Source organism: Solanum pennellii, chromosome 4 (assembly GCF_001406875.1).
Source record: "Solanum pennellii chromosome 4, SPENNV200".
In the NCBI taxonomy this organism is placed as follows: domain Eukaryota; kingdom Viridiplantae; phylum Streptophyta; class Magnoliopsida; order Solanales; family Solanaceae; genus Solanum; species Solanum pennellii.
The window spans coordinates 33,888,890-33,902,678 of record NC_028640.1 but is presented as its reverse complement, the minus strand read 5'-3'; the positions used below and the strand labels follow the sequence as shown (position 1 = coordinate 33,902,678).

General features: G+C 35.7%; 1 protein-coding gene across 3 annotated transcripts in view; it reads right to left on the bottom strand.

The window, feature by feature from the left end:
• Nucleotides 1–546: 546 nt before the first annotated feature.
• The window catches only part of LOC107018338 (ribose-phosphate pyrophosphokinase 4-like), a 35,786-nt gene continuing 22,543 nt past the window's right edge, over nt 547–13,789 (bottom strand). For all 3 annotated transcript variants that reach the window (XM_027916549.1, XM_027916550.1, XM_015218799.2), the window contains 2 exons: nt 2,451–2,550; nt 547–936 (listed from right to left, as the gene is read on the bottom strand). In XM_027916549.1, the coding sequence (XP_027772350.1) occupies nt 803–936; nt 2,451–2,550 (234 nt within the window). In that variant the 3' untranslated portion in view covers nt 547–802. The remainder of the gene's footprint in view (nt 937–2,450; nt 2,551–13,789) is intronic.

Genomic DNA, 13,789 nt, shown 5'->3' with positions numbered 1-13,789 from the left:
TGTGAATTTATTTTTCAAGTCATTAAAAATGAAAATATTATGCTTTAATTTTCATATAAAGTTATATATATTCAAATAATGTTCAAGCAAAGGACAAATTCGTAATTCAACTTTGAGCTAAAAGACTCCCCACTTATAATATAATATGAATAATAAATTCAATGTTTTGGAATTGTGAATCATTTTAAGCGAATTACATATAATACAAAATTGTAACACTCAGAATATTTCATATCTAAAATCTGAAACTGTTTAGATGTGATTCGAGTAGATCTACTTATCCAAGGGAAATTCCTACTCATAATAGTAACTTGATAGCAATGAATGCTACAATATATACAGGGAATAATGCTATCCCCTTATTTTGTAATGAAACTTTAGCTTACTTGCTAATAATATTATCCAGTTAACCAAAAAATAAATATTGTACATCAAATAACTCATGCAAACCAGAGAATAATGGAACTGGATCTCAGCATATATGTATTGAAATTTAAATGATAGAATCATCCAAATTCAATTATAGATCCAGTCTATGATGCAGCATTTTATGGGAAATAAAGGATCAAATTATTGATGTAAATCATTTTAAGGGAAATCTTCAAACGATGATTCGATTGAGAGAGTAGTGAACATCTTCATTATACTGGCATCAAAGTCTGTCAGGTAAATAGAGTTGAAGAAAATACTATCGACATCAATCTACTCATCTCAATAATGCTAGCAGGAAGCTCTGGCTTCTCTAGCTTTCTCTATAGATTTTGAATCCAAAGACATTGCAGGCAATATACAGAATCTGCAATTAAATCTGAAGTGCAGCTGCTATGGGAGCGGCAAGGCTCAGAACCTCAAATGGTTTTTTGTCTTTCACCTCCTTCACAGTTTGAGGGCATGAATCTGTGATCCAGAAGTAAGTCATTCCATTCTCAGGACTACCTGAACAAGTTAAAAGGTAGATAGGAATGAAATCACCTGATGAAATTCAAACAAAACCCAAAACAGACATTCACAAAGTGGAACTGTGCAATTCATTGAGAAACAAAACTTTCAGATATGAGATATGGTAGTATAGTTTTAATATTGGTTTTCGAAACAACGAAAATTTCAACCATACAGAAGAAAGATCATGCTGCAGAAACACTTGGTGCCTAAATCTGTTGTATTGCTTGCACCAATATCTACTCTTTAAGTTGCCAAATAGCAAAATTTGATTAGTGCAATATTTGTCCAGTCTAAAATTTTATGAGGGAACTTTTCATTAAAATGCATAGCGTTTAAAAAAAAAAGAGCACTGTTCTGTCAAAGGAATAGTAGAGAATTTTTTTAAAAAGAAGCACATTAAAGCATGATAGTTCATTATTTAGGGAAAAACTTGTTAGAAGATTTATGAAAGTCTTAACAAATCAAAATAGTTCTCAAACACGATGCCAGACTAAGGCCTCATTTGTTTTCATTATTGATTAAAACGTCTGAATCTGATTATTAAAATGTTGTATTAAGATTTGATTACCAAATAATCAAGACTGTTCATTTCAGTAAAAGTATCCTTATTTAAAAATTAATAAATATAAATTCAATAAAATATTATGTTAATGTAATATTATTTCCATAAATATGCTTAAATAGTTGTATGGCACTTGGTGGTGGTGTGGGTGACGATTGGGAATAATGTTAGGCTAATGGTGGTGTTTGTGAGTTTAGTAGTCTAGTAGATATGGTGATGATTTCTGAAAATAGTGGTTTATGATGCTGACGACTTATAATTGCGGTTAATGATAGTAATAGCTAATGGTGTTTGTGAATGATGACGGCAGATGATGATAATATATAGTGGTGACTGATGGTGATTGTCAATAATAATATTGTTATTATAATGATGGTTGATGGTGACTGTAAATGGTTGTTAGGAGTGTTGGCGACGGATTGTAGCGACTGACAACGATGATGGTCATGACTGAAAATAGTATATATGAGTGGTGGGAGGAGGTAGTTGATAATTGTGGGCAGCAACAATGGGCGAAAAACAGCAGTGAATTGCCAACTTTATACAGAACCTTAAAAAGACATCATCTTAATGATATTAAGACTTTGTTACAGATCTTAATCATTTAAATCTATCAGACCCATTAAGCGGTAACAACAACACTATACTCGATGTTGTCCCACAGATGGAATTGGAGAGGGTTGTGTATGCAGCCTTATTCCTACCTTGTGAAGGTAGATATGTTGTTTTTTGATAGACCCATTAAGTGGTTGTAACATTTTAAAATAACACACTAAATAGTTAAGATCTGAATAATTAAGATCTAGTTCTAAAAAATAACCAAACGTAATGACTGACATCTAAATGATTAAAAGGGATCTTCAGACAATATTGTTATTTGCCACGACGAATCTTAAACAAGGAAATTTTTGCTTACTAATACAAGAATCAGAGAACAAACGCCTACCTCCTTTGTCATGACTAAAACGCTGCCATGATCTGTTTGGAAATATTCCGTGGGTTACATAAGCACTTATCTTTTGAGCTCCATGTTTAGCCAACACTTTCTGCAAAAAGCAGAGGCTAGTTTTGTTACATCAAATAAGAAAAGAGGGAAGAAGTGAATCAATTTTCAAGCATTGTTAATTCAATACAACATGGCCACATTTTCATATTTCTTCCCTGCATTAAAGAAATATGCATGCTACTATGATCCTCTCCACATTTCACTTTCTCAATGAGAAGACAATCCTCCAACACAGGAAAAGAAATCTAAACTACTACCTTTATGATAGATACTTCCTACAGCTTTAGGGCACACATTACTAACAACTATGAAGCACATTACCTTAAACTCAGGGATCCAAGAAATAGTCTGCAATTTGTCAATTCTTCTTTTCTTCATTCACTACTATCAACCTATGTTGCTTGGACTTGGATGTAGGTACCCAACATGGTTGTGGATCTAGAGACCAGATTCCTCATCAAATAAATTTTAGGATGGGGTGGTATGGATCTGAGTTCCGACATAATGCTGGGATACGACCAACAAATGTTATATTGAATTAGGTAGGACACTCGTCCTACTTCATAGATTAGAAAAAAGAACTAGTAAGTTCATTATTTGTGGTACTACTTTCCTCCTTTTATTGTTACTTAAGCCATCTTTTTCTAAAAAGGATTGTAGAAATAGTAAAAGGTTCTCATATATATATATATGTGTGTGTGTGTGTGTGTGTGTGTGTGTGTGTGTGTGTGTATGTATGTATATATATACTAGATTCTGAGAACGTGCCTTGCACGTTTGTCCCTTATTATTATTATTAAATTTTTATATACTAAAAAGGTTAAGTAATTAAAAAGATGCTTAAATTAAAAATAGTAGTTTAACCATTTATCTTTTATTCGCTAAATAATGACAAATATAATATGAAGAACATTAAATAGATGATATATCTAGTTATTTTTTTGTTATCCTTCTCTCGTTCTCTTTTCTTCTCATTTTGAATAGTGTAATTTCCTTCCTATGATAATATCAATCTTAGTAATTGGTTTGTAAAAAGCATATTAAAAATTTAATTCTCAAAGTGTTTTTACATAAATAGTGGAGAATGACTCTTCACATTGAGCTTTTAATTTTAAAAAATTATGTGTATGAGAAATAATTAACATTCAATAATTTGGCAGAAGAATATCACATTATCATAAATAAAATAATATCTCTAAGTCAAAAGTAGACATTCTAGTTTGGAAAATAATTACTACTAACTATTTATGGGTCCAGCTCCAATCAATAATCTATAGATGGGAGTTTGACAATTTTCCAACTATAGTTAAAATTTTACATCAACAATAAATAGCTTATTATCACAGTAGATAGACGTTTGATACATAAAATTTATAAATGCTAAAAGATTTCGTCAATGTAGTACATATGCAAACTTATGATAAAAACACTTGGTATATTACGAAACACACTTGAAGCAATTACCATGATTAATATGTCAATTATTTTTATCATTATTACACATATACGTCTTCTTTTTAACCTTAAAAAGTACTGTACACATGATTTATGAAGAGAAAAGAATAATACTCCTTTTTTCATAACATTACTCTTTGAATAATTAATATAAATTGAGCAATATAAACTTTTCAAAATGACTTATTCTAGATATATGATCAATTTGAGGAATGAATGTTCCAACAAACATATAATAGACTAATAAGATCAATAAATTATACATATAAACGAAAAGTTTAAATAAAAATACAACCTCAAAATCACATATATACTATATAGAGTATGATCCATTCTTTATCTCCAATTAGGTGGGCCATTTTATTTTAGTTCATATATATATATAATTTCTCATTTAGTCATTATTCTCACTACTCATAAATAATAATTTCAAAAATATATTTATACTAAAGTAGAACACTCTATCGAGAGCCAAATAAGCATGTCAAATAAACTGATTAATCTTTCATAAATATGAATTTCATCAGTAATTAAGATACATAGTAGAACATGAATTGTATATTACTATTTTCTTCTTGTAGGATACAAAATATTCTAATAAAAAAACAAAATCATAAGAAAGTACATCAACATATATAAAAAGGAAATATATAATACTTAGGACGGATAAAAAGGAGCGGATAAAAACAAAATATAATTACTGCACATACAAAATGATTTGCAAAGTTCATTTTAGCATGATAATCTCTCATCCTCTTCTTGTCATTTACATGAAGATCATGCTAGGTAATTTATAGAAGTAGCTATGATGACCTTTGAGTAGATAATTAATTTGCATTAAATTAGTTCAATGGTTTTAGTCCATATCAAATTTGTTTAATGGAAATACTTTTCAAATATTCCTGATTTTCACAATAGAATAATTAATTATTAATGTGAATTTGATTCATGCACCAATCTAAATGAGTTATTTATTAAATTTTTAATTATAGTTTATAATATTTGTTTAATTATTTTAATATAAGGGTAAAATGGTAATTCAACTTTGAGCTTTGAATCTTCCCACTTATAATATAATATGATATGATATGATGCTATATATACATATATATAGAGAGAGAGAGAGAGATGGCAAACCCTCATATCGAATCAAATACCCAACAAACAATATTTCATGTCATAGAAATGCATCAAGGATTGACAGATTCATGTATTCATTTCCTTGGGATGAATCAGACAGAGTTCCTTGCCTAGTTTGGGTTCTGACCATAATCCAATTTTGTTGTATGTGGGGATGAGGTCTTCAAGGATCACATTTTGAAGTTTGAGAAATGGTGGCTGAATGTGGAGGGGTGCAAATCCAAAGTACAAGACTGGTGGAATTCTTTTAATGTGACAGGAAGAGCAGACTTTATGTTAGAAACAAAATTGAGTCTTTTGAAAGTAAAACTCAAAGAATGGGGCAAGGAGGATAAAGGTAACTGGAGGGCTTGAAAGGATCAACTTCTGGAGCAAATTGGAAGTTCGGAAATCATACAAGAGGACAGACCTCTTACTGATAATGAGTTAATGATGGAAGTATAATGGGCCATGAAGTATGAAGTAACGGCTAGAAATGAAGAAATCCATTGGATACAGAGACCCAGACTTCAGTGGATTCAAAGAGGGTGACAAGAACACAAAGTATTTCCCCAGAATGGCCACTGCCCATAAGAGAATCAACACTATAGATTCTTTGATGATCGATGGGGTAATGTCCTCTGATTCTATGGAGATTAAGAGGTTCATTACTGATTTCTATTAAAATCTTTACAAAGAATCTGAAAGTTGCGCCAGATTTGAATATTTTTGATGTTCAAACTATTACTGTGGAGGAGCAACAATGGCTTACAAGAAGGCTTGAAGAGGAAGAGGTGTTAGAAGGGATCAAAATGTGTGCAGCTGGTCCGGATGGTTACACAATGATTTATTTTCAAACTTTCTGGGAAACTAGAAAGGAGGACTTAATGTTAACCTTCCACAATTTGCACACTCACCAGAAATTTGAATAAAGTTATAATGATACATTTGTAGCTTTGATTCCAACGAAGGTGGGGGCAAATGATCTGGGAGATTTTAGACCAATTAGTTTGATCACAGGGTTGTACAAAATCATAGCCAAGGTTCTAGCAGAAAGATTAAAGAGAGTGATAAGCAAGATTCTGAACAAACACCGGATGGCCTTCATTAAAGGCAGACAGATAATGGATGCCGCTTTAATTGCTAGTGAGTGTATTGAAACTAGAATTAGAGATGTACCGGGGGTTATGTGCAAGTTGGATATTGAGAAAGCCTATGACCATTTAAATTGTAAGTTCCTGATCAACACTCAAAGACAAATGGGGTTTGGAAATAGATGGCTCGGTTGGATACACTTTTGTATTAAAACCACCAGGTTCTCCATCCTTGCTAATGGAGAACCCTTAGGTTTTTTTCCAGCAGAAAGAGGACTTAGACAGGGGGGCCCTCTATCTCCATTCCTCCTTTTTCTTTGACGCTAGTAATATTTGTATTTCAGTCAGTACTACCTACTGAAAACCCATATTTACAAAAAGAAGAAAAAGATTAAAGTCTTTCCAATGCTAAACCAAGAACTAGATGGACCCTAAACCTCTATGATTGACTCAGTCTCATTGGAGTAGACATTTGTACACCAAAACAGAACAACAAAATACATTAACCTTGACTTCCTGCAGGTTGTTGTCCCTATTTTCAAAACATCTATCATTTCTCTCACTCCATATAGTCCACCATATACAAGCAGGGAACATCCTCCATCTTTCTCTGTTTGTAGCCCCAACTCCTCCAAACTAAAAAGAGTCTCATCAATCCTACTAGGCATACTCCAGGAAATGCCTATGAGATTAAGGAAAATATGCCACAGTTGGTCAGTGAAATTGCAATGTAGAAAAAGGTGTTCTACTCAAAAAGGTGTTTTAATGTCTCTGTATCCTTACCACGTAAGGAGCATCTGTTACATAGAGATATACCTCTCTTCGCCACATTGTCCAATGTCAGAACTGCTTCATTGGTTAGCAGTCAGGTGAAGCATTACACTTTTTGTGGCACTTTAGCTCTCAAGATTCTCTTCCAAGGCCATTTGAAGTCTTGATCTCCCTAAGACTTGTTTGTTTACATCCGTCCTTCACCCTGTAGATTCCTTTGTTGTGTCCATGCCACCATAAATAGTCTTTACCTGGTTGGATTCCTTGGAAACTCTCCAGTAATTTGAAAAGTTCAATCATTATGGGAATTTCCCAGTCAAACAAGATTCTTCTAAAGATCATATTCCATCCTTGTGGAGACCATATTTCAGCAACAGTTTTCTCTTGGTGAGCCAAAACAAAGATGTCAGGAAAGAGATCTTTAAGGATCACACTACCCACCCATTATCAAAAACTCGTTTTTCTACCATTTCGAACATTGACAGTTAATATTACTGAGAAACTGCCAGAATATTCTAATGATTTTCCAGAGGCTAATACCATAGGGGGTGTTGACCTCTGTAGTTACCCATGTATTCAGTTGCTCATACTTGCTCATGATTACCCTGTACCAAAGGGCTTGGTCGTCCTGATGGTACCTCCATAGCCACTTGACCTTGAGTGCTTTGCTTTGGTACTTGAGGTTCTTCATACCTAGTCCACCTTGTTCTTTACTTCCCATTATGTTCTTCCATTTGACCAAATGAAAACCCTTCCTTTCTTTATTGCCTTGCCACAAAAAGTTTCTCTTGATTTTATCCAACCTTTAAACTACTGACTAGGGTATATGGAAGAGAGATAACATATACGTAGGGAGGGCATCTAACACTGAGTTAATCAAAGTTAGTCTACCTCCCAATGATAGATATTGTGGTCTCCATCTGGTTAATTTATTTTCCCATTTCTCCAGAATTCAAATCCAAATATCTATGGACCTATACTGAGCCGCCAGAGTCATGCCCAAGTATATTGATGGCAAAGTGCCTATAGCATCTCCTAGGATTTGAGAAAAGTGATCCATTTCTAGAACTACATTAATTGGATACAAGTGGCTTTTGTTCCAATTTATATGGAGTCCAGAAATGGCTTCAAAGTACACAAATGTAAGACTTATTATCAAGAGTTGCTCCTCCTCAGCCCCACAAAGAATTATTGTATCATCAGTATACTGCAAATGTGTGATCACTAAAATGTTTCTTACCATCAACCTTACTAACTTCAAATCCCTGAATTCTTCTTGTTAACTTAGCTAGGGTGGCAATTTCAGCTCATATAAGTAAAATGAAACCATTTTATCCACATTAAATTAAATGGATCACTCATATTTTCTTTCCTTTTCTTAAATGGGTTAATATGGTCAACCTATTTAAGCTCATAAAATATGAACAAAATGGGTTAACATGAGAATCCATATTCATCCCATATAAGTGAGAAATGAAACAGTTTTTGTTCTGTTTTTGGAAAACTAAAAAATTAGGTGAGGGAGGGGGGGGTGCCCGGGGAGGAGGTAAATTTTTTTTTTTTTTTGAAAAACAAAAAAAAAAGGCGTAGGTTTGTGGAAGGTGGGAGAGGAGTAAATTTTATTTTATTTTTGAAAGCTTCTTTTTTTTGTTGGAAAACAAAAAAAAATTTAGGGGTTGGTTGGTGGAAGGGGGGAGCAGGGGGTTCCGAGGGGAGAGAGTAATATTTTTTTGAAAAAACATATTGGGTAGGTTGGTGGAAGGTGGGGGGTCGCTCTGGGTAGTGGGGGTGCCTGTGGGGAGGGGTAAATTTTTTTAAAAGAAAAAACAATTTTTTTAAAATGGGCTGGAACCATATTTGACCAAATCCATATTTTGCCCATATTATAATTGGATGTATTGTAATTCAAACCATCTTTTCTCAATCATATCCAATCCATCCAAATCCGATCCAATCCAATCATTTGTCCCCCTAATCATAGCTATATTCAGCATGTTGTTGAATCGCTCCATGGCTATGATGAACAGGAAAGGGAATCCCCCTGCTCGATCCCTCTATGTGCATTGAAGAATCCTTCAAGTGACCCATTAATGAGTATTGAGAACTTCACAGTTGCGATGCAGAACTTGATCCAGCTGGTCCACCTCCCACCAAAACCCATTTGACTCAACATACATAAATGAAATCCCAATTCGCATGCTCATATGCTTTCTCAATACTAAGTTTGCATAATGTTGTTTCTGGGTCACTCTGGAGTCAATTGCATCATTAGCTATGAGCACTGCTCTTTTATCTGTCTGCCTTTGATAAAAGCCATTTGTTACTTGTCCACCAATTTATACACAATTTTCTTGAGTCTCTCTGTCAGTACCTTGGAAATCATCTTGTAAAAGCTTACAAGTAAGTTGATGGGTCTGAATTCTTTAAGTTCCTTTGCCCCTGTTTTTTTAGGAAACAGTTCTATGTAAGTTGCATTATAGCTTTTTCCAGACATCCCAGTTGAGTGGAAATTATGGAATGCCCCCATAATGTCTTGTTTAATCCTATCATTTTAGATAAAACCCCATTGTGTAACCATTAGAGCCAGGGGCTTTGTCTACAGCACACATCTTTAGACACTCAAAAACTTCCTGCTCCTCAAAAGCAGCCTGTAATACTTCATTCTCATTCGTTGTAATGGTGTGGTGATTGCCAATATTTCCAGAAGGACTCCACTCTTTTGGTTCTGTATATAACTTCTTGTAGAAGGAAATGATTTCTTCCTTGGTTTTAGTTGGCTCAGATATGGTCTCTCCTGCACTATGAGCTGATCAATGTGGTTATATCTCTTGTGGGCATTCACAGTTTGATGAGAAAAACTTTGTATTCCTATCCCCTTACTTGAGCAATAGAGCTCTTGATCTCTGCCTCCATCCCTCCAGACCACTTCATCATTCTTTAAGCACCCCTCATTGTCCATGAAAAGTGTTGCTTTTTTTGCCTATTTCCTCCACTGCTCTACTGTTTTGATGTGAATCCAGCTCAGCCATCTGAATGAGAAGGTTGTTCTTTTGCAAATTCGGATTTCGGAATTCATTTCTGCTATATTCTTTCAATTTCCCTTTGAGAGTTGTGAGTTTACATGCTAAGATGTAATGCTTCCATAGAATTCAAAAGCATTCCACCAGTCTTTGATTCTTTCAACAAACCCTTCTTGGTTTAGCCACCAATTTTCAAACTTAAAATAGGATTTGGATGGCTCCGAGTGTCCACAGAATAGTGCTATAGGAACATGATCCGAAATCACACTTTGCAAAGTAGTCTACTTTAGGCTATTGAAAAGATTATTCCATTCTATGGAGACCAGAATGCTGTCAATTCTTGAATCAGTGGTATGGTTATCACCTTTGTACCAAGTATATCTTCCACCACCTAGTTGAGGATTAACGAGGTCCATGTCTTCAATGTAATCTGAGAACTCTCTCATTGCTGAATTTCTCTTGCTACAATCCCCTTTTTCGGAGGGAAATCTACAAATATTGAAGTCACCACAGATGCCCATGGTCCATCCATCAATCCTCTTACATCAGCCAATTCCTCACATACTAGCCTCCTCTCCATTTGACTGTTGGGAGCATATAAACTAGTAATATGACATTCAAAATTACTTAAACGAGCCCAGAACTTGCAAGACATAGTATATGCTCCAACTTGTAAAGTTACCCCTTCCCAAATTCTAGAGTCCCATAGTATTAGGATTCCACCTCTGGTTCCACTGGCCTCCAGACATGCATATTTAATCCATCACCCTGTCCAAATTTGTTTGATTAATTCTTGTACAGCGTCTTCATGTTTTTTCTCCTGGAGGCAGACATAGTCTGCTTTCCAATCCTGGATAATAGTTTGTACCACCATTCTCTTACCCTGATCCTTCAACCCCTTAACAATCCATGAGATTAATTTGATCTTCATGGAGTATTCTCTGAGCTCCCCTTCCCCTTCCCTCTGTCTCCATTGGTTTTGAATTTAACATCAAAGTATATCAGACTCTTTGATTCTTGTGCTCCTTTCTGTTTTGTTCTCTTAACTTCTATTGACCTCTCCATTTTTCTTACTTGCCTGCTTGCATCCACCTGCTTTAGGAGTTCAAGTGCTTCCTCTTCCATCCCCCTGGAAATCCACTCCAAACATCTTATGGAGTTTCAGTAAGTTTTGATGAATCCAGGTTGTGGCCTTCCTCTCCGTTTCAATAAGAGCTCCTTGATGTTGTGTACAAAAGGGTTCGATCTCCTGCACATCCCATAATTCCCCAGAATTTTACAACCCTTTTATCTCCTAACTTGTTTTAAAATCACCTGTAACAATTTTCCCATGTTCTTTATCTTCAGCTACTTCCTTGCGTGCTACGCACAGTCCATTTCTAGTTGTTCTTCAATGGTGAAAGTGCAGCTTCTTGTATTTCCTGTCTTCTCTGCATGTGGTGATTTGAAGAACAAGTCACCGTGGTTTCATCCACTATGACCTTCTGGAAGAGATTGTCCTTGGATTGTTGGTTAAAATTGTTAGCAATAATATTTGCATGGTCCAGCGCATTAGGTTTCAGGCCCATTAATTTTTTAAATTGTTCACATGCCCATCACGTGCTCTTTCAGTCAATTCAAAAAATTCTCCAGTTGTCCCCACGTGTTTCTCCCCTGTTCCATCACCATCATGTTCTGGATTCGCAGATATAGAGGATGAAGGCTCTATTATCCGCTGGATCTTCATTTGACACCCGTCATCTTCTCTGGCAATTGTTCCAATTCTCTCCGGCGGCAACTCAAATCGAGTTCTCCTTTCCACCCATATCGGGATGATGAAGTTAATTCCTTCTCTGGTAATGGTGACTTCCATCGTCATGCTTCGATCATCCCCTTGTGTCTCGATCCTATCCCATTTGAGGTGGTTTCTTAGCTTTGTTTCCTCCTCCGTCCCCAGCCACCCTCCACAGAGTTCTCCGATTTCGTGGAAAGTCTCTTCCGTCCAAAGATGCATTGGAATACCCATAGCCCTAATCCAAGTGGATTTGAGTTTGTAAGAGATAGGTACACATCCTGCAGTAGGGTTCCACCACTCTAACTAGAGTATGCTTCTCTTCTACATCATTCTCCCTGGAGAACTTGTTCTGACATGTATCTGTTTGGGAACTCGAAGAGATAACAATTGTCCAGCATCTCATAAATATTGATCCCAAAAGTCTTTTTCCATACCGTCGAAGACCAACGTCTAACCTCAGACAGGGTGGGATTTTCAGCTTTCTCCTTGTCAAAATACCCAAAGATACATCTTCCCAGTACTCCTTGATCGTTGATTTTGGCTTCAGTTGGTTCCAGTCGGCCTTTGGTTGTGACCATATCAGGGCTGTTACTTTGCCATTTACTGTTTGTAACTGCTTTGCATATGGCATCTTAGAGTCATGTGTCCTGCTTTGTGTCTTCTCCTTTTGTGGTGAGCATTTAATGAAACTTCGAATCTTAAATGCCACACTTTTCCATCCAGCATTTATGTCTGACTCAGGTACAATAATAACTGTTTTGCCCTCTCCTTGCAGTGAGAGAATACTCATATATCTCCCATGACAGTTATGGTTCCTCGTACCAAAGAATTCTGCCACCCGATCTTTGAATCTCCACCTTCTCACCTGGTTTTTTTGGTGTGATGATGCTTCTCTGAGAATGAAACAAATCCATTCTAGCACCTTTTCACTAAGCGTAACTCTCCTCATCATTTTTCTGCTTCTATCCACTCAGTCATACCATGCAACATTGTTTGAACTCCATCTGGTGATGTCATATGATTTAAAACCTTGGTTGAAATATATTGTATTATCCCCCATAATTTCTAAAGACGGGAGATGATTTTTGTAAAACAGTAATCACGGGATGTAAGAACTGAGTTGTTTGAATGGAAGGGGTCAATTTCCGGCTAGTCTACCGGAAAAGGGAGGTTCTGCAATCCTAGAAAGTAGGAGAGATAGTGTCATTGGTAAATGTGCCTGGGAGCATTTTTAAAAAATAGTTTTAATATTCAAAGATCTTTCTTTCCATTTCTTTTTATTATTATAGCTGTGGAGGAATTTGACATTTTAATGAGAAAAGCGTTGCAAAAATAATTGGATCAGAGGCTTCAATATAACAAACAGGGCAAATGAAAGTATGGAGTTGACACATTTATTGTACGCTGATGATACAATAGTGTTTTGTGAAACAAACCAGGAACAATTATGCTATTTAAGAGTGATCCTGGTAGTTTCTGGACTCAAGGTTAACTGGAGAAAAAACAGTATCCTTCCTGTAAAAGAAGTTCAATAGATTCAAACACTAGCAACATTTTGAGCTGCAAGGTAGAGGAGCTACCAACAGTTTATCTAGGCATGCCATTAGGAGCAAACCATAAAGCTATTACTATTTGCGATGGAATTATTGAGAAGACTGAGAGGAAGTTGGCACTTTGGAAGTCTCAATACCTTTCATTGGCAGGTAGAGTCGTGCTATATTCCTGACCAACTAATGTGATATCCCTTTTCCCTATACCTGGTGAGGTGGTCAAAATTCTAGATGCTTTGAGAACGAATTTCCTCCGGCAAGAAAATAAAATTGAGAACAGTTTCAATTTAGTAAAATGGGCAGAAGTTCAACTAGGGAGGAATTATGGGGTCTAGGAGTAAGGAAGCTCATGTTACATAACAAAAGTCTGCTAAGCAAGTAGCTATGGAGGTACAAGAAAGAGGAACATGAACTATGGAAAGAGGTTATACAACACAAATTCGGCCAAGAAGGGGAATTGTGTTCGGATGAAGTAACAACCACTTGTGGAGGGGGA